At 46.7% G+C, this 21,587-nt stretch overlaps 1 protein-coding gene across 2 annotated transcripts in view; it reads right to left on the bottom strand.

The window, feature by feature from the left end:
• The window catches only part of adgrl1a (adhesion G protein-coupled receptor L1a), an 89,972-nt gene that overhangs the window by 49,095 nt on the left and 19,290 nt on the right, over positions 1–21,587 (bottom strand). For both annotated transcript variants that reach the window (XM_085784003.1, XM_085784004.1), the window contains exon 2: positions 2,073–2,260. In XM_085784003.1, the coding sequence (XP_085640129.1) occupies positions 2,073–2,142 (70 nt within the window). In that variant the 5' untranslated portion in view covers positions 2,143–2,260. The remainder of the gene's footprint in view (positions 1–2,072; positions 2,261–21,587) is intronic.

Genomic DNA, 21,587 nt, shown 5'->3' with positions numbered 1-21,587 from the left:
TTCTGTGGAATCAGCAGGACATTCTGTTTGTCGGGGTATACGCATGTCAGTCTGTCGGGGGCCTGCCGGGACAGCTAAAGTGGAGAAAGTTTGTATACACTGCGATGAATATGACTTCATTTGCCTCGGTTTCTCCGAGTCTGCATTCATGAATGGGAAATAATGTTTTTTTGTTTTGCGCAGCCACTGCATTTCAAAGAGATTTGAAAAAGGATGAATATTCACTCTGTGAGTATGAGCGAGGCCTGTAGGACGGATGGAGCCGGTGAGAGGGATGTGTACAAGGGCTCACGCTGGTTAGGAACATTTGCGTTTTAAGAGCTGCTTGCAGAGGAGAATAAATGTGTGAGCGTTAGGAGTAAATATTAGAATGTGCAGCCAGGAGTAGAGCGAGGTTAAAGCATGGCAGATTAGTCGGGACACCGAGGAGGCGCGGGGGTACACGTTAGACTGTGAAGCCATGTGTGATGATCCTGCAGGTTTCCAAATGAGCTCTGATTAGACTGAGAGTGATTTCAGCAGCTCTCGTCACGTCAGATGTCTGCCCTTTCCCTTTAAATCCTACTTCCTCGTTTCCTCCTCCTTTCTTTTTCCTCTCTTCCTCCTTCTCCTCCTCCGGTCACACTCAAATAGAGAGAGAACACTTCACACAGAATCCGCCTGCAAAAGCCTACACACCCCAAACGGCATGGCTGTTCATGAGCATGTGTCAGCGCTGTGCACGTCCGCGAACCCGACTCCATTAGAATCTTAATTTCATCAAAGCAAATGTTGTGCCTGCGCTTTGGGGCTGAATACTGATAACAGTCAATTGATTATTAATGCATTATTAATACTCCCCCCACGTGCCAGGTCGCACGGGTAGTTGGAGGCTCGTTTTCCTTACAAACACATTGCACACGCAGACGCCAAGCAACACAGCGCCAGAGGCCAAAGGTGTCCAACAGAACAGAACGTACGCTGCACAAATCCGATGTTACAAAAGCAGCCAAATTAAGACGGGGGGAGAAAAAAAAAAAAAAAAACAGCACCTACTTAAATTAGAAACGCACCTGGCCAATCAGAGCTCACATGCACAGACGCACTGTTAAAACTACTGCTGACACAGGTAAACACATTTTCATTCTAACCTCCCTCGGTTACTTACACCCCTCCTGTTTTAACACTAGCCCCTCCCTGTGTCAACCGTGTCCCTCCTCCTCCTCCTCCTCCTCCTCCTCCTCCTCCTCATCCTGGCTGTCCATCACCCAGCGGCTGGTTGGCACAGAGCTGAGTGAGAGCATACAGCAGATGGTGCGATGCTGTCTGTGTGGCAGGCCACTAGCAGGACACCCAACAGCCCCTCCTTCCCCTCCTTGGCCCTGTGACTCCCCCTGCAATCCCTGCTCCTTCCCTGCCACACAACACACACACACACACATGCATACACACACTTACACGCCCTCCAGCATCACTCCAGCCCAACCAGGTCACCTGCTGCCAGGCGTGCAGCAGCAGCTATAGCGCACACACATAAACACAAAATGAAGTATCTTACGGTACATTCTTACATTCAAAGGAGGTCACACATATGGCACCATTACATGCACGGATTCCCCCTTATTCTCTTTACCACGCTCCAACCCACATCAAGATGACAAGAAATTTTATTGACGTTCACACATACACTCTCACCTCGCTCACACACTCCCTCCTTCTCCCTCTCCCTCTCCCTCTCTCTCTCTGTCTCCTGTAGAGACAGTTTGGTTAATCAAGTGCAGCGTTTCTAGCCTGGTCAGCAAGTCAATATACTGTACTTACAACCTTCATCATGTAGCTAACATATAAATATTACATTGTTATTTGCAATAACCTGGTCAGGCCTGGTACAGGGCGCAGTGAATCCAACAGGAGCAGCATTACAAGCTGGCTCAGTGATGCAATGCAAAACTGTACAGCTTTATACTGTATATACTGCCTATGCAAACAAACAAGGTAATACATACACTGTATAAAAACAGGCAGATATAAGTCTTCTGCAGCATCATGTGATAATATTAATCACACACGCAACATTAACATTTATTACGTACCTTGCGAGGATGGAGCAATGTTGCTGAAAGCCACGGTGCAGGTAAAGATGATCCAGACTGCAACAGCCATGGTGGAAGCCGACCAGGGGTGCAGGGCGAGGGGGGCGGGGCTAAAGCGTAGCGGCGGTAAGCAGGCACAGGTGTGTGGGGTGGCACTTCCTCAGCTTACACCCTCCCTGAGGGTGATCCTGCAGGCAGACAGGGACAGAAATAACAGACAAGTTAATACCTAGTAAAATGTTATATCTGTCTGTGCAGAGAAATGACACCGCTGCTCCGTTCGTCATCCCTCCCCCGCTCAGTGTGGCATTTGAATTAGATAATGTTGGGATATGTGATAGTAATTCTGAGCTGGTGTGCCTTACTAAATGTTTCATCAGAGAGGAGGAGAGGAGAAGCTCCCCCTGTGGTGGTCAGGTAGAATGATCAAACAGGGAGATCTGAGGCCATTTTGTGCAGGATGGCATGGCAACAGCTGTTGCCACCACCAGCTCATCACTCTCCAGTGTTTGAACGCTTGATTGAATCAGACATGCTACATATGTTTTGGGGCTGTTAACAGAGCAATATTCAACATGTGAAAAATACATGTCTTCTCTGTGTGCATCTGTGTGTGTTTGTGTTTGTGCTCACAGTGAAAAGTGGTGACTCAGTCAGCAGTGCTGTAGGGCACACACGTCTCATTTGCCTAATGAAATAAATCACTGTGAGGACCTTGAACTCTGATTTTTTGACAGTGGGGCCTGCTCTGCCCCTCCAGGGGCTAAAAGATGGAAAACAAAATGTTACAACTGTAACTTCTGTTCCCTGAAGGAGAGGAACATATAGTATGGGATATCACAACTGAGAACACCTCTATTCTCCCCTTCATGGCAGATGACCTGTGACGGTGTATGTGAGGCCCCGCTGCCTGCACATAAATACACCGGTCAACATCGTCATTCTTCAGTTCGATAGCTGCTTTTCACCGAGGCCAGCTGCATATCGCAGCATACAAGTGTTGTACCTCGTTCCTCTGCTTCAGGGAGCAGAAGTTACAACATTGCCTTCCCTTTCAGTCCATTCACATGGTGCAACACATGACATGCTCCACAGAGCAGCCACCGAACCAGGGTCACACTTTCAATATTCTTGTGCATCACAGATCCAGCAGAAAGGACAGAATCAGTCAACGAAGGGCTTGTCACATCCAAACGATAAAACCAAACAAAAGTGTATGGCAGTGTGTTTCAACCTTGGGGTCGGGACCCCACTTGCGGTCGCCTGGAATTCAAATGGGGCCGCCTGAAATGTCTAATAATTGATAAAAATAAAAATATTCTTTTAACTAATTATTATTATTTTTAAAATGATTATTAAAAACCACACACAATCTTTAACAACTGTATTCTATACTTTCACTTTCTCAAATATAAATCGAGTTCAAATAAATGCGATGACATGATCGGGGGTCGCCAGAAATTTGTGATGTCAAAATGGGGTCATGAGCCAAAAAACCACTGGTGTATGTTGATGACCAGCTAGCTGCAGCACAGATATCACTTACAGGTTACCCAGGTAAACCTATTTCTAGATAGGAGTTGAATTTGTAGCTGTCAAGCATATTTTGATTAGTACTAGACAAGTGAAAGATTTTTTTTCACCCATGTATATTTATTCAGCAGCACTCACAACACCACACCACACCACACCACACAGGGATGGCCAAGCTCTCTTCTCCTGGCAGCTAAGATGGCAGGTCCTGAGTGACTGGGTGCCTTCATCCCCTCTCGTCATCAACACTGATTTGGCTTCCCCCTCCACCTCTCCAACCCCTCCCTCTCCCTGACCTTCTCTGATATTTACCCTCCTCCCCAGTGGCAACGCCCCGGCCCACAGCCACCGACCTGCCTGGGTGTCGCTGCGTGTGGATTAGTATGTTGGATGACGTAGAGTGCGAGCGAGACAGAGCGCGAGAGAAGGGGAGGGCAAACAGTTAAGAGGGAGAGGGAAAACGAAAACAGAACACGGAGTACAAAGCGCATCCACAGCAGCTGTTCTTTATACCAGCGTTTCCTTCCATCATACTCACAACACGCAAACATACACACACACACTCGCATGCAAAACCTCCGCACTTGCGCACCCTGTGCTTTAATTTGAGTTTGTTTGCGACCACCCTCTATGACCAGCAACTGAGAGAAAAAAGGACACACTCGGAGGGAGGGCAAGAGAGACAAAGACAGAGTAGAAAAGCAGTAAACAAATAGCAATAGACATGTGATGTAGTACTGTAGAGCCTTGGCTGCTCTGCTCTCTCTCACGGCCTTTTACTCTGCTGCTCCCTCCTCTCTCTTTCTCTCTCTCCCTCTCTCTCCTTGCCATCTCACTGTATTATTAATGTTCAAAACGTGATCCCCTCCTGTGCAGTGACAGGCCCCCGTTTTTTCTCCAACTTTTGTGGTTTTAATAAGAAAAATCTGTCTTCCCTCTTGTTTCTTTTGACGCTGCCTCTGTCTGTACTGGTCAACAATAGCTCTCCTGTGGTCTCAGAAAATGAGGAGGGCCAGGGAAAGAGAGCGTGGAGGGAGAGGGAGGGCAGGTTCGGGGATTGAGGGAGGGAGGGAGGGAGGGAGGTAGGGAGGGACAGACGGACAGAAAAGTGCCGGGTGGATAAATTGATTTCATTTTGTGACAAAAAGGAAAGCTACAGTAGCATTACACAACACTCAATTTCAGTGTGGTGGTGTGTTGGGGGGGTGGGGGGGGTTTGAAGGAAGTGAGGATGGGTGGAAGCCAAAGTGAAGGAGAGAAGAAACAAAAGGATGATGGAACAAAGGAATGAGGGAACAAAAAGGGAGAAAGCATCGTGCATCCTGAGTAACTAATAAACCCAGAAGAGGCACAAAGGATGCAAGGAACAAATGAAGTAAGGGAAGAGTGGCTTTCTGTAACACAGGAATAAATAAGAGGGAGTGGGAGGGGAAACTGCTGAAAATAGCCAAGTGAGAAGAGCAAAGGAATAGTAAGAAAGCAGGACGTAATGGCAAAGGGAAAAGTATTTCTTCTGCCTGCGTCTATGAGTCAGTCCGCCTCTGGGCAGGAGGAGGTTAGGAGTCTTTGGAGGGTGTGAGATGGGTGTCTTCGCCCTCCATGCTCTCCCTACTTGGAGAATGTTACTTGCCCGAGGCCAGAGGCTGACCTTTTGCACTGATCACATCCAGCATTATTATCATCACTGTTTCTTTTCTAATAGAGCGGAACATCATATCCCTGTGAGACCGGGGCCCACCAAATGGGAGAGCGGAGAGCAATTTTGGCTACACTGGTGAGGAGGTGAGGAGGGCAAGCAGTGGCGAGAGAGAGAGAGAGTGTGAGCCGAGGCAGGGCGGATGACAGTCAGTCGTATCAACGAAAAAAGACAGACGTGCGGCTGTCTGAACGGCGCGGCCGTGGAGTCACCCTTAAGTATACAGCTCCGTCATCTGGTTTCAAACGCTACCCTCTGTTTCTTCGGCTATTAATTTACAGGCTGCCTTGATCCAAAGCAAATAACCTCATTATCTACTTCTATTGGATCATTACGATAATCACCACGATCATTAGAATCTGTTTGCTTTAGCAGACACGCTCATCAAGAACAGGGTGTCATAAGTCCTTTTTTTTTTTCTTTTTTTTTTTTTTTACACAGGGTGGGGGGTAACTGTTAAAGGCTGCGTACGTCTGCCATGGAGGGCCAGTCATGTTTACCCCAACATGCAAATCATTTCTGTGCAGAAGAAAGAGGCATTTAGGAACATTACCTGAGCCGAATCAAAAGGAGGGAGAACAAAGAGTTTACGTAGACAGTTTTTGCTGCATAATTAGAAAAGCTGGTGCAAGTCTCAGATCTGCTGCAGCTTCAGACTCTGTTTTCTCCCCACTGAGAGGAAACTGATATCAAGGCGGGAAAGAGAAGTATGATAAGTGTGAGTTAACTTGGTGTGTGTGTGTGTGTGTGTGTGTGTGTGTGTTTGTGGCTGACCAGTCAGTGGTCATAGAAGGGCTGTTAAGTTCACATGCACACCACTGATTGGACCATAACTACAGCTTTAAGAGTGAATTCCCAACCAAAAACTTTACCAAAGCTGCTTTGCACACATAAAATGCACTGGAAACTGCTGAAGTTATAATTTGCATTTCAATACATTTGAAGATGAAGTATGTTGTATGAACAAGTGAAAATCATGCAGGGCAATGGGGGGCAGAGCAGGGAGCGGGAAAACACAAACACGCAAATTTATTCGGTTGGGAAAACACTTATGATTGATTTAAAGATTTGACAGTCATAAATTACGGCGGTCAGTATCTTCGTGCAAAAAAAAAGACGTCTGTGCATCTTAAGATGAAGCACCAGCATTTCCCATGCTATTAGGATTGATGTTCATGCCTCAGATGCTTCAACAACAAATAGTTGGTTCAGAGCAAAGCTCCCGCTATGAAGGAAATGATTGGCTCCTAGCAACCGGCTCAGTCGAGCATGCCAAACTGAATGGCAATCACATCTCACTTAGAAATCAGAAAGTGATGCAAACTGCTGCATTAAATATTTGTAATCAAGTAAAAATTCAGCTGCGATAAACATCCAACATCCACTTAAATTGGAATAAACTGCTATATTGTTTTACCCAGTGCTACTGGGATTTGGTATCAGTGGCACGTCTGAGACAGCCACTTTATTCCCGAGGAAAGTATCACTAGACTCAGTGAAGGCTAGCCATGTAGTATTAGAGTTTGATGAGACTGCAGAGAATGACAAAAACGTATGCTTCGCCTGGGGGGCCTCTAAGTAATTCTCCCTCTGACTCATCGGTGGTGAAGCTTTGTCACACTCCATACTCTTTTGTACTCTCTTGAGTTAGGCAAGAGGGAGTAATACATGGAAGTGTAACAATAAATGAGGATGTGATAGAATTCATTAATTACTTCTTCACCTCCATAAAACTAATCACTCGCCAAAGTGAATATAATTATCCTAGTTTTTCTTTCGAAACGTAACAGACATACCATGAAATATCATTACCATCGCCATCTGCGATCAGGCCTCGCTGAGTGGGAGGCTGTGTTTTTACTGTCAAACCTGCCTTCCAGGATGCCGAGGTATGACAGTTGAATTTAATTCAATGATTATTCAAATTAGCCAAAGTGATGATTTGGACACACTTCCACTTGCATTACATGTGTGTCAAAAATGAGCCAATAAACACGGAGCACATGGAATCAGATCGGTCTGATTATGAGACTGTGTTCGACTCGATCGCTGTGCTGAAAGTGGCATCAAGGGCAAAGCCTGGCACAATCTGACGCCATTATCTATGAAATTCAACAGGAAACCATGACAATTTAGCATTTAATGTCCTCAAACTCTAGACTCCCGAAGCTTAGGTTTAACATCATTCTCCGCAAATTGTACAATCCCACCTCTGCTCACCTAACAGCTGCCAAAACAAGATCGAATCAATGTCACTGCAGAAAAAAAATATGATACCAGCTTGTATAAACCGCTGCCCTCCCACAATCCTTCATTGTTATCTTCCAGTTGGGCCTATCGCTAATCTCCCTAATCCTTTTTGGTGAGGCTATCGCTAGCAAAGACAGCATAATAGCATTAGATATTATTCCTTCACAACAACCTGATTCTATTGCATTTGCATTGATGCTCAACAGCCCGCACGAGCTCAGCCGTAGTGAGAACTGATAGCCTACTGTAATGTTTTTAACACTGGAGCATTCATTCAGGATGGATAATGTTGTTAAGCTAGCAGTGACTATACACAAGCACATTCAGGTCAGATCATCCCAACACTTCTCCATTTACTGTGGTAGGTCAGTTAAGGCCGGAGCTCTGGTGTGGTAGTATCTCGCTGGCTGCAGCAGCAGGGCTGTTTATATAATGACACCATTGTGCCGGCTGTGTGCAGATGGAACATCAGAGCTCTTGTAATGGCCTGTGTATTAGGGCCAATGTGTTTGATTACTGACTCAGGGAGAGCAGGGATAGGCTGTGTAGTCAACAGGGAATAAGGCTCCCTCCAAAACAGCAACCCAGGGAAAAAAAAGACCTATTTGAAGAAACTGAAGGAAAGAAGGAAGAGACAAAAAAACAAAACCAAAAAAAAAAAAAAAAAACAGGGGGAGACTTTAATGGAAGTGTGCTTTAAGGGAATGCAAATGAGACAAGGGAATCTGCAGAGCTGCAGAACACAGCGGAGGGATATCAAACAGGGCTAGCGTGGCTGTCAAAGAGGTAAAGGCAATGGGAAGGGGGGGAGAGAGGGAGATAGAGCCCCTCTCACTTTATTCAACAGACACTCCTGTACCACTTTTTCCAGCTTCAGCATCCAGCCTCAGCTGCAGCTCTCCACAAACCCCAACCCACACGCCTCCTCATCTCTAGAGCCGACGCTTTAACTGTTATATGTTTCCGAAACAGTAGTAGTTCTCCAAAAAAAAATCCAGTGCTTATGAAGCTGCCAGTAAGAGCCAATATTCCTGAGTGACAGTTGTACTGTACATGTTAATCAGAGTATACGAGTATCTGAGGAGAGTTCGGTGTGTGTGATAACAGCGCAGCATCTGTGAATGAGTGATAGAGATAGTCTGCCCCCAGCCAGCCAGCCAGTCACCACGCAGCAGAGAGAACATGCTCCCCCGGCCTGGTCCTCAGTGTCTCTAGTGTGGCCTGTGATTTATTCTGTCTGTGGAGAGCTTGTCACTGTTCGTTATTACTGATGCAACAGGAGGCAACGCCACCACCCATCAATGCCTGGCCCTGTGATGCCCGCCACAGCTGCCAGAGGAAGTGACCTCACTGCCCACCTGTCTTCTCACACAAACTCTGGCTGCAGCCTCGCTCTAATGGGCTCTAATATCTTACAGGGATCAAACCTCTGACCCAGCGTGACAGTTACCTCTCAAGCAATCGCCACAAAACTGTACAGCGACTGGTACACGTGCAGTGAAGAAAATATGAGAATCCTCAAAAAATCTCAAAAAATTAACGCTGAAAGTTGAAGAGAACAATTTGTGCTCCAGCTCTCTGCACACTGTGCCCCGTAACCTTGGCTTGTTTCTGGCTCGTGACTCTTTATCTCACGCTTACTACTCCATTTCTACCCCACTGCTTTCCAACCTCACAGTCAAATTAGATATGCTCAGTATCAGTCAACCTGCGCTGTCAACTTTGTCAGCATGAGTTGCGTCGCAAATCAATAGGAGGAAATGAATAATTCACTGTGACCATTAAGTCTCAACAACAAGAGTGATAACTGCCGGCCCTGACATTAATCTTATGAGCCACCAACAATGGATTATGATATAACATGATAATGTTATGAAATTGTACTCTCTGGTGAATCTTGCTCCCTCCCGCCCTTTGCATTGAGCTGTTCCCAGATGTCACTTGGCTGTGACTGGCAGGCTGCCACCCTGAGTGCCTGTGCAACCGCCAGGCTCGGCTAGATCCATCTTCATTAAGGACAGAAGCGCTGTGAGTTGTGTGTATTATTATCAGTGTCTATTAATCTGAGAGCTACAGCAGGGCAACCCCGCCTCGCCGCTGCGTTACAGTACACCATAGCCAAGCATATGCTATGTACAGACACGCCGCCGATCTACACCACGCAGACACAATTACACGTGCAAAGTTGCGATGCATCTACATGGGGAAGCAATCCTTTAACACTCCCCAACCTAACCTATTCACATCTCTCTCTCTCTGTCTCCTCTGTGATAATGAGCGCAGCAACAGACTTAAACAATTTGCAGATAATGCATGCTCACTCCTAATTGGGGACGATAGACAGATAATTGTGTGAGGAAAAAACTCATTCGTCAACTCAATTGTTTAGCTACCTTTGGGATCCACTCAGGGCAAACTGTAGACACCCGCTCCCAAAGTGTTGCTGCTCATAAGATGCACACGATCGGGGCTCGAAGCGTTTGCACACATGTTCACCCACATCATGCACACACACACATGTACACACAGAGAAGAGCCCACCGGGGCGCCACATGTGATGTTGACCTAGTTTAGATCTGTGGCACAAAGTGGAGCAGGGATTCAGAACAAAAAGAGACAGTGACATTTAAAAATAGGATGACATTCTTTTCATCTCATTGCTGAGACCCTACAATGGAAGTATCCATCTTTTGTGTCAGCGGCACCATCAACTAATTATTCTGTCACATCTTCAACTTGCCACTTTAGGGATCCACACTTTTTACGCAGCCATCGCTTTGGATTCAGAGAGACTAGTTAAGAGCGTAAAGGTTCAAACTTGACCAGAAACGGAGCTTTGAGTTATATATTTATATATTCTGCTGCCGAGCAGTTCAGACAAATCACTTACTCTTTGCTTCATCATTGCTGACTAGAACCGTTTTTCTCTAATTCACAATGGAGAGTGTGAAGTAGTGTGACCATTTAATTGGAACGTCTGAATGTATCTTGCTTTGTCTTTAATTCGCCAAATTGTTTCCTCCTCTTTACTTCTGCAGTGGGCTTTAACATGCTTCATCCTTTTCTCTCAATTTCGTTAAAAAAAGAAAGAAAAAAAGAGGAGTCTGCTGCAGGCTGCTCGCTGAATGTGAAGCGGACGTTGTTGTTGTGCTGCGGTGCGTTCAAAGGTTGTAAGAACATGCAAGTCTTTGCAGTCAGCTGATAAAGAGCAGCCTTTTTTTCTTTTTTCATTGTTAAGAGCCACTAAATCAGTGGTATCCTTGTCGCAGCATCGATGTTTGATTCATTTTCCAGGTTCCAGGTTTAGATGTCCGATGTGATAGCTAAAGAGAGCTGTTTATTAGAGGAGCTGCAAATGCTGGAGCTTTACACTCACTGGCATATAAATGAAACACACGCGCCAAGCAGTTTTCTCTCCAAGCACTTCATGGCTGTTTGATTCTCGCCTTTAATGTGAGTGCACATTAGCTAAACTTAAGATGAGCGTATCTGGACTTTTTATCAACCTAGTGCCCTCTCCCGTCTGGGCGGTTGAGTGTCCAATTTAGTTTTTTTTAGTTATTCAACCACCCTCCAACTTTATAAAGTGCAGTTTCCATCAGCCTCTCCACCTGTCTCGAGTTATCCAGATGATTTTGTTGTGCGATGCCAGAGCACAGCGAGTGGGCGTCCGCCTGTTTATCTGGATGCAAACATGTCTACCTTTCCCGAATGCACATGTCTGAGAGGTTTGTGTGTAGTGCAATGTTGTTGTGTGCGAATGTCCGTGTGTGTTTGTGTGTGAGTGATGTATCTAATTTGATAGTAGTGGCCCCAATCTGCCTGCCAAGGTTATCCAGCTTTAGGATGGGCAGAGTGGGCATCAGGAGATTCTGACACAGCAGGCCGGTCTGACATGCCCCAATTCTAAAACATGGCTGTCACTCACTTCCTTTAACTCTTCCCCTCTCTGTCTGCCTTTGTCACACTCACATATGCAATACCTCCCCCCATCCTCCACAAACACACACACACACACACACACTGAAGAAGAAACACCGATACTGTCCCACATACAGCACAGTAGCAGCCTTCATAACTACTCAGGAACAACCGAGACGAAATACAAGCGTACATATACACGTAAATACATGCATGGGCAGACGAAACAACACGAGCGTGTGGTCAGAGCTTACTCAGCCGAATCTCAATTTAACGTACAGTATAAACATTTACTCATTTGTATCTGTAATTTGCAAAAACTGAATCAGCAAAGAAACTGCTGGTGTCTGTGTAAAACAGAAGTGGAGGAAAAAGACCGCTGACATGTTCATGCTACAAGAGATCAACAATGGTGTAATTATCACACAGATACTTCGTATACTTATATCTATTATTACTCAGATGTCTAGAAACTTACGACAGGTAAATGTTCAACACTAGTTTGAATAGACATAGACAACCTCAAGGTAAATGCGGAGCTACTGACATAGAGAAACTATTATAGAATCTCCTCTCTCTTCTTCCCCACCTCTCTATCTCTTAATCCGCCTCTTTTTCTTCTCCTTCTTCTTCTTCCTGCTTGTTTTGAACAACACTATGTAGACACACAAACACTCAAGTGCACACGTTCATGCTATCGGGTCCCAGAGGAGGGACAGGCGGTGGTGGTCTGATTATTAGAGAGGAGCAGTGGGAGACACAGCCCAGAGCCCAGAGCTCAGGGCCTCAGTCAGTCAGGCTGTAACAGGTGCTGCTTTCCACTGCCTGCTTCTGTTAATTACCAACAGCGCGGTGCTGGAGACGCTTTGCCGGGATCCACACCAGGTGAACACCCATCAGTGCATGGAGAGGATCCAGAGGGTCTGTGCTGAGCGCCTCCCCCCCTCCTCCTCCTCACCGCCACCACCGCCGCCGCTTATAGACTGCAGCTAAGAAAGTATACACAGGAAAACACAGGCATGCGAACACTCCCATACGTACGCACGCACTTGTATATTTTTGTGTCGTTTTTGTGTGCTGGCGTAATGGGTTCCGCCTTGAGACGTGTGCAGACCCAGACACACACACACACACACACACACACACACCTTTCAAATGAGCGCACACACACCCTGCCATGCCTCTGCCCACACTTTTCTTTTTCTTTCTCTCTCCGAATACTCATTTTTCCCTCCATCTCCCCTCCTCGTCCCCGGAGGCTCGAGTACATCAGTTCATCGACACATTTCGTTCTGGTCGGTGGTCTCCGTGGAACCTCCTGTTTCATGTGACCTTTCTCCCCCCCCCTCCCCTCTCCGTCGCGGGAGTCTCGGGCGTCTGGTCACTCTGAATCACTCCCTCCCGCCTGCCTTTGTTCGGCTAAAAAGATTCGGCGGAGAAAGGGAAACCGAGCACATAAAGGGAGATGAATCAACAGACATCTCATGGCGCCTGCTGCTGCTATCCAAGTGAAGGATAGTACTGTTTGTACTCATCCACCTTATCACCCCTCCCCCCTCTACATATCTTTCTTCAACCTCGCGTCCCTGCCTGCCCCTCCACAACCCCCACCGCCCCTGTTTTGTACTCGCATGCTCCCCTCCACCCCTCTGCAGTTCTCATCCTATTCTCACATCTCATCATCAAGATCCCAGTTTGCTTCATTCCCATCAATAATGGACGAGTTTTTTGACTGGGTGAAAATAAATAACTCTCAGCCAATCAAGGGAAGGGCTCGCAGACATTCCGCCAGCTGCCGTCGGCCAATGGGAGACATGCTTTGCTGGTTCAAATGAGATCAGAAGTGAGTTGGTGCTCTGATCCCATTGAAAGGGAAAAAAGTAAATTATTCAGGTGACAATCTTGCTGCAAACTCCCCCCTAAACCAGCACAGCCGTTTTGGCTCAGTATGGAAGGAACACTGCGTTTTCCACACGGTTAAAGATTTAAAATGCAAATAGGCATTCAGTGACAGCACCACTCAGTCATAAATTGAAACACCCTTAAAGATAACTAAACACATGCAAATGAGCTGATTAGCTAAATATGCAAATTGATATATTATTTGTAGAAGGCATTTATATGTTAATTGACACAGTGGCTCACTGTAGATTAATTATATATATATATTATACATTGAGTATAGAATAATGTATAGCAGTGGATACAGATGAAAAGATAAGGATTAACAATTAGCTCCCGTTGGTGCTCTCTAGAAGTCTCTTTCTCTCGCATTGATCTGACGTATGGCACTGACCCAAGTTACAAATTGAAGAAATCTCATTCTAATGTTCATGAAGCTGAGCAGAGCTTCTGTGAACATCCACGTCAAAGCAGACCGCTGGCTCTGCATTCAAAGAGGATGGGTGTGGGGGGGAGGCAGCTAGCTTTAAGCTCTGTACGCTTCTCCCTCCGTCCTTCCCTCTCTCTCTCTCTCTTTCTCTCCCCCCCTTCACTGTCTCTCATCCCCTCAGTCTCCTGGCCCCCTGACCTGTGCAGGTCTCACGTTCCTGACTCCTCTCTCAGCTAGCAGCCGATCGATAGATGGATCTGACTTTACCCTGACTCAATAACCCCTCATGCACATCCTCTTCCTTGGAGGAGTGTGCGGTGTGGGTCTGCATGTGCAAGATTGTGCTTGCAAGGCATGGTTTTGGGGTCTTTTGGCAGAGCTGTGAATGTGCGTACGTGCGTGTCTGTGTCTGCCAGCTCTAGACTCTCACCCCGGGGCCTAGAAGTCACGGCAGTGAGAAAACAGATTGATTTCTGCCCTCCCACGCACAACAATTAACTACACAGCGCTCAATTAGACACACGCTGGAGACGCCTTTAGACAAGTCTTTGCCTTGACCTGGGATCTGCTTCCTGCAGACCGACCTACTGGATGGCTCTCCTCTGTCCCTACAACAAAGTGTCAGAGGTGTGAAGAGGGGGAGGCAGCCAGTGAGATGATAGTAGGGAAGGCTTTTATGTGTCGTGCTCTGACAAAATTAGCTCTTCCCGTTGTTTGCGGCATCTTCCTAGGAGAATGTGTCCCAGCACAAAATGAGCTGAGATTATCTTTAATGATGTCGACGGTGTGCAGTTTCATTATCGCTGGTGTTCACACACACTGCTCCACAGCTTGCGCCGCTAGCTGAGTAAGCGGAGCTGGGATGCTAATTTAAAGGTGGAGGGATACCAGAGGAGCGAGGAACCCTCTGTCTCAGCCGCCCCCCCCCCCCGTGTCCACCTTGGGGACCCGTATCCGCATAACACATGTTGATCATCCAGTAAAGGACAAACAAGGTTGTCATCCCTCCGTCAGCTTTCTGTCACTTTTCATTTCTCCATGCGAAACACTCCAGTGAGCATGTCTTTCTCTGTATCTCTCTCTCTCTCTCTCTCTTTCCTTGAGCCAAGACATTTGTCAGAATTTCAACGATGTCCTCCCACTGCTTCAGTAAACCAGGCTCCGTTTGTTTACCGGCTAAAACATAGATGTCTACTGTCCGTGTCGACTCAGGGAAATAAAACGCAAGCACCAGTTACCGTCCTTAATTCTTATCTTACAGTCTCATTAATCCAACTGTGAATGTAATTAATTTCCCATCTATCATTTCATTTTCACCTTTACCAGCATTTTTTCCTGAGAAAACTATAATTAACAACTGATTCTGGTTATTATAAGGAATTATCAAATTTGCAAGAAATTCACAGAGCTAATGAATAATCCTATGTACTAAATCAAAATAAGTACGTCTTATTAAAAGTAGGAAAAAACGGCTCATCAGCACATTAAGATTGGACTGTGACAATTATTTCCACAGATGCTGGTGCTGACGTTAATTGTGATCCACTGCTGCATGGCCAAGTCATTCCATGGTTTAAGTGTGTCATTCATAACACGGGCTAAGGGAGATAATAGAATTTGAGTGTGTATGTGGACATGCGTGCATGTGTGTGCGTGTGTTTATGAAAGACAAGAGGAAAGAGCAAATGAAACAGAGAGAGAGAGAAAGAAACTGAGAATTCATAGAAGTACAAGCTCCAGTGAGTGTTAACATTTCTAATTATCTCACTGTCACGTCTGGAGGCTAAGAAGATAACACCTGAAGTCACCAGGGCGGCAGAGCACATACACATATACAGGCTATACACACACTCTATACACACAAACAGTCCCGAAGGCTCGCACACCTCCCACCTCCATGCTAGGCCCTCAGATTTGTCTCTCTCTGCATGATTGCCTCCGCCTCTCACTCCCCTTTTTTCTATTCTCTTTTCCCTAATTTCTATTCTCCCTTTGTGTTGCACTCACACTCTGCGTGAGGTTTATGTGAGGTCCAGCTCATGTGGGCCTCTCCACTGTTTACTTACGTATGTACTGATGTCAAACTCTCACCCCCGCTGCACTTGTATACTAGGAAAGGGCCAGGGATACGTCGCGTGTTTCCACTGATGTTTATCCTTGTCATGCCTATTGAATACAGCTTATGGCCTGTGTTTGATATTAAATCCCATGCTGAGGGGCTATCTGGTTGCTCCACTGATCAGATAAGCACCAGAGGGAAGGAGGGTGGATTTAACTGGTTTTAGTAATCACAACAGTCCATCCCCCCTCCTCTTTCCATGCTACTGTACAGTACATCCCCAACTGAGGGATTTGCATTAATACTGTAGGCTCTTTTGGACTCTGCTGCCATATAAATTGTAAACCTCTTTTTTCTATATATTGTACAACTCGCTTTAGGGCTGATGAGACTTTCTCTTTCCATCCTGTCCTGTCCTGTTTCACCCCTGATGCCCTACAGACGGCCTTTCGCTAGCGATAGCCATGCTCCTGTGACTTCCTCCTCACCGTCGCCCCTCCGATCCGACACCCCTCCTGGCCTGCCAACCACGAGTGGTGTGAAAGCAGAGAACATTTCCACTTTAGGAGCAGATCGGGGTGACTCACTGGGTGCTGGAGACCTGACTTAAGCTCTTTGAGACTGTTTAAAATGATCGGAGGCATCCACACGGAGGAGAGCCTTTAAATATTAATCACATTAGAATTAACAGGGCTGTCAATCACTCCAGATACAGTCCATCATCCTTGTTCCCTAACTGCGTGGGCTCCAGAGCCGCTGCCATCATCTGCAAAGTGACACAAAGACAGAAACGCCAATTTTCTACCAAATCTACAATGAGCACATTGAAAGCAAAATATATAACTAGACTTCTCTCCTACGTATGAATAAAGAAGGAGCTTGTGTTCTGGCCAACAAGGCCGGCTTGTTGGTAAGGAAGTGCAAACACAACACTGCACATATTTACAGCCACACAAATCACAACAGCCTGGTGTCAGCGACCCGGCATCGCGATCAGCAGCAGCGTTTGCCCTCTCACACCTCATCATGTGATGCTACCTACGGCTTGGCGCTCTGTCCTGTGGCCCCCAACTAGCCAGCATTTAAAAAGCGCAGAGGTCTGGTGTGATTCATGGCATTTCAAACCTCCCAGCTCCCCCGGAACCCAGCGCTCTGTTTCTGTGACATCATAGCGAGGGTTCTGATTGGTCACCAGATGGCTGCCCTGATTGGCTCCCGGCCCAAACTGCGCAGGGGCTGAATCACTGGCTCAGTGCTGCTCTGGATACTGATCCAGCCCACCTGCGCTGCCCAGCAAACACACGCACACATTCATACATGCACACGGCCCACACTGGGAGATGTGGACACGTGCACATAGACACTGAGCACAAGTGTCGATGACATTCAATTAAAATGCTCATTCATAAAAATAAGTCACTTATCTGCCAACAACTGTACCTTCCTCCTCTTAATCTGTCTTTACCTTTTATATGTCTTGTCAATTGATTTTAAAGTGCCCCTTTTTGAAGATTATTGCCCTTTAAAATCTAAGTGCCCTTGTTTAACTTAGCTTAAACGACTTTCCCTCTTTGCTTCGTGGGTTAGGCCCCATTTCAACATTTCTGAGCGCTGTCCTGGGAGACATAAAGTGAATGAGAAAGCAAGGGCATTCAAAGAGAGAGAGAGAAAGAGGGAGAGGGAGAGAGAAAGAGAGAGAGAGAGAGCGGTTTGCTGTGCTATGTGTCAGTCTCTGAGTGTACTGAGGCTTTTACCCATGTATCTACTTTCGCTCACTGTCTCTGTTTAGCTACGTGAAGCAATAAGTAGCTCTTAAGTGCAGGCATTCTCTTTTAAATACACTACAAATGGACGTTAGCTTCTACTTGAGCCTTGAGAGGCACTCCTGAAGCTTTCCTGATTGAGACATGAAACCAGAGCACTCCCTCTATTCCATCCCCTTTTCCTGCAATCCGAAAAGCGATGCCTGCAGCAAGCTCCTCTAAAGATACCCCTGGCACACACATCCGCACCAAACACAGTTCCCCGAGGACAGCTGCAGGCGTACTGCAGTGTCCATCCCCACAACTAGACCTCCACTCCATTCGCGGAGAGTCCCCGGAGCTGCACGGCACTTCTGAAACAGCGGCATTACTATTATCACGTAATCCACTCCTGCAAAATCCTCATCAGAATTTCTCTTCTCTGATGTTTCACTATCCTCCGTTTCTTTATGCACTTCAGGCTCACTCTCTCCCCGGCCTCCCGTTGTATCGGCAGGCTGATCAAACACTCGCATCTGCAGCTTTTTCAATCCCTCCAGAAGCGAGAGAGAGAGAGCGAGAGAGAGAGAGAAAGAGCTGCAAAAACCCTCTTATAAGCCCAAAGGAAACAGAAGCACAACATTTGGCAGTGGGACAGACCCCCTGCTGCACCTGTGCCCGTTCAGGCAGATCAGTATTTAGCTGCGGCCGCCTGCTGCCCCGGGGACAATGAGAGGGGAATGGACGGATGGACTGAGGATTTGAGAGGAGGACTTGGACACCGTTCCCCAACCTGTGTGCCAGCGTTATGGGTCGAGTGGACCAAATGTCTACTCACTGGCACTAACACACAGCTGTTTGGTGATCTGCCTTTGGGCCAGCCCCCCCACCCCACACACACACACACACACACTCATGAAAAGGGACACATTCAACATCTTGTCCAACACTGCCATCTCTTCTTTTTTTTCTCCCCTCCCGACTATAAAAGAAAAAACGGGGGAAGGGGAGGGGTGTGCATGCCGGAATGAGACTGAAATTATGGCTGCGGGTTTACCAACACTATACAATTACCATGCGGTGTATGATCTGAAGCATTCATATGCAGGAAATACCACATTTAACGGCCGTAACTACTACAATGCAGCTACGACGACGTGTGCTGCAACTGTACTCCGATCTGCGCCACCTTGCTCTGCATTTCAATGCGTGCTGGCGAGGTTTCAGCCCCGTCTCACACGCTCTTTCCCCAACAGAACAAGCTTCACTCTCAATTCAGAGAAACACCATCCCTCCTGGTGCCAAAACACTCTCTCCCCCCCACCACCACTCCCCTCAACTCCCCCACTCCCCTCCTGATATTTAAGAAAGCTGTTGATCACACCTGTTCCCGCTCCATCCGCGGATGTGGGAATCACGATAAAGGGGAATGGCATCAAATGTGTTATCTGCTTAGGAGCTGTGACGCTGCGTTTCTATGGCAACACTCCACCCAGTGTTACAGTCACTTTGCTGTCTTTTCTTTCACTGCCAGCTATATTCTCCAAGACAGTCTGGGTCCTGTAAAAAGGAGCAGGAGGAGTGGACTGTGTGGAGGGAGGGCAGGCTCAAGTTCTACTGTATGTGGATAGATTTTGTCCTAATGCTTCTTAGCTTAGCAATTAAGAGTTTGGGGATGCTCCTGTGAAGTTCAATACCAATGTTTAGAGGTTATTATTCTCCAAAGAAGACTTAATTCATTAATCTATTCTCTTACTGATTATGTTTATCTAATTATGCACAAAAGAGACATGCAGCAGAGTGGCATTTGTTTGTGCCTATGTTTCCTCTTAAATAAATTAACAGAGACGCCTGTGGTGATGCAGTAACACCCTCCCCTGGGAGCCTGGTGTCCTGCAGGGACGTCGATGTGCATGGTGACAAACTGTTGTTCCGATCAATACGTCCCATTATTGATTGTTCGTTGATCAATCTCTCCTCCTTGTCTGTATCATTATTGCAATGGGTGACGTTAATGAGCCCTGGTGCTCCCATTATCCCAGCTTATATACTCACACTCACTCACACCTTGGCTTTTGCACTCACACATACAGCAAAATGTCAAGAACACAGAGGAGCTACAATATCTAATGTGTCATTTACTTAATTAGATCATGATGTGTGCAAAAGAAAGCACACACACGTGTGCGTGAACACACATATGTGCAAATACACAAAAGCCAGAAATCTTGCCATAGAGTCTGTAGCAGTACGATAAACTGGACCTCGGTCCACACAGGGGATAAATGGAGAGTGAGAGCAGCAGAAGGAGAGCCAAGATGAGAGGGGAGGGTAGAGAAAAAAGACCAGTGGAGATGTACACTAGCCTTATCACTCTCTCCCTCTGGTTCTGGAGCTTTGCTGGAGAGAGAAAGAGAGGACAGAGAAAGAGTCTGTGAGGCTACAAAGAGCTGCGGGGGAGAGGGGGTGTGGTAAAAAAAGTAAAGCCGGGCACAGACGACCACTTTGCCAACTCATTTCCCCTTATAACTCAAACACCGCATACAAACACAGACACGGAGATATACTGAGGGCGTTAGACAGTAATGGAGACATGAGAAGAAAAGACAAGAGAGACAGCAGCGCCGAGGGGAGCCTGATGGGAAAAGACAAAGAGGAGGGGAGGGAGCGAGGGATGAGGAGGGAGATCGAGCACATAAAAGAGTTGTAATTTGCCTAACGAAAGGAGAGAGTGACAGATAGTAGAAAATGAGTATGTTGAGGGGAGGAGAAAATGATGGGCTAGGGAACATGTTGGTGGGTTAGAAAAGGTTGAAGGAGAAACAGAGCACAGATGAAAATGGGAGAAGGGCAGAGAGGCAAACGCGGGGAGGAGACAGAAAAGAAAGTGAGAATGGCGTGTGAACGCGAGAGCTGGGAGGGAACTCAAAAGGACAGGGGGATAGAAAGATGGCGGCGCAAAGTGAAAGGGGAGCTGATGAAGATGGAGGAGGGCCAGGGTGGGGAGGATGGTCTTTAATCAAAATGTTTTTCAATTAATTTTACAATTAAGGCGCTGCTCGTTAGCTTTGGCACACACAAGAGATGACATTGCTAGCAGTGCTATGCGTGTCATTAATATAATGATGACAGATTGGCGCTCCGGTGGGACTTGCCTCTGCTCCGTGACAGCTGGGCCTTCCGAACGTCACCTGACCGGCATGACATCACCTAACCTCGTTCAACATGGCGGCTCGTGGTACAAGGGACACGGCCAAGAAGACACAACACAGCTACTAACTGCACACCCACTTGGCTCAGCCAGGAAGGGCAATGACACAGCTAGAGTGGCCGCTCCTCCGCCACTTCTCCCTTCCTCCGTCCTTCCCTTTATCATTCATAGCTACAAGGATGTACGGCCAAACAAACAGTGAAAGAAAATAAACTCCGGCCCACCTTTTTACAAAAAATATTCCCAAGGTGCACTTGTGTTATGGTATTGTAGTACTGTATATTGTCTCACAGACAATCAATCACTTGAGGAGCAGAGCACGCGTACACAAAGTCACACACACACACACACTTCGACGTACCACACACTCTGCTGGAGCCTGACTCTCTTATACACTGTTGTCTGTTGTCATGGCAACGCCATTAAGGGAGGACACTCAGGCTGCAACTCTGGTGAAATCAGCCAGTCTCTCCTCCTCTACCTCTATGTCTCTCTTTCTTTCTCTCTCTCTTTCTCTCACTCTCTCTTTCTCTCTCACACACACACACACACACACACACACACACACACACACACACACACACACACACACACACACACACACACACACACACACACACACACACACACACACACACACACACACACACACACACACACACACACACACACACACACTTTCCTTTTCTTTCACTGCCAGCCATTTCTATTTGTCTCCCTCCATTACTTTCTCTTCCTCGCCCATTGTCCTTCTCCTCTCCTTGCATCACC

Source organism: Trachurus japonicus, chromosome 8 (assembly GCF_045865225.1).
Source record: "Trachurus japonicus isolate A0001 chromosome 8, Traja_1.0".
In the NCBI taxonomy this organism is placed as follows: domain Eukaryota; kingdom Metazoa; phylum Chordata; class Actinopteri; order Carangiformes; family Carangidae; genus Trachurus; species Trachurus japonicus.
Note: the sequence above shows the minus strand (reverse complement) of the source record. Positions and strands in the feature narration are given on the sequence as shown.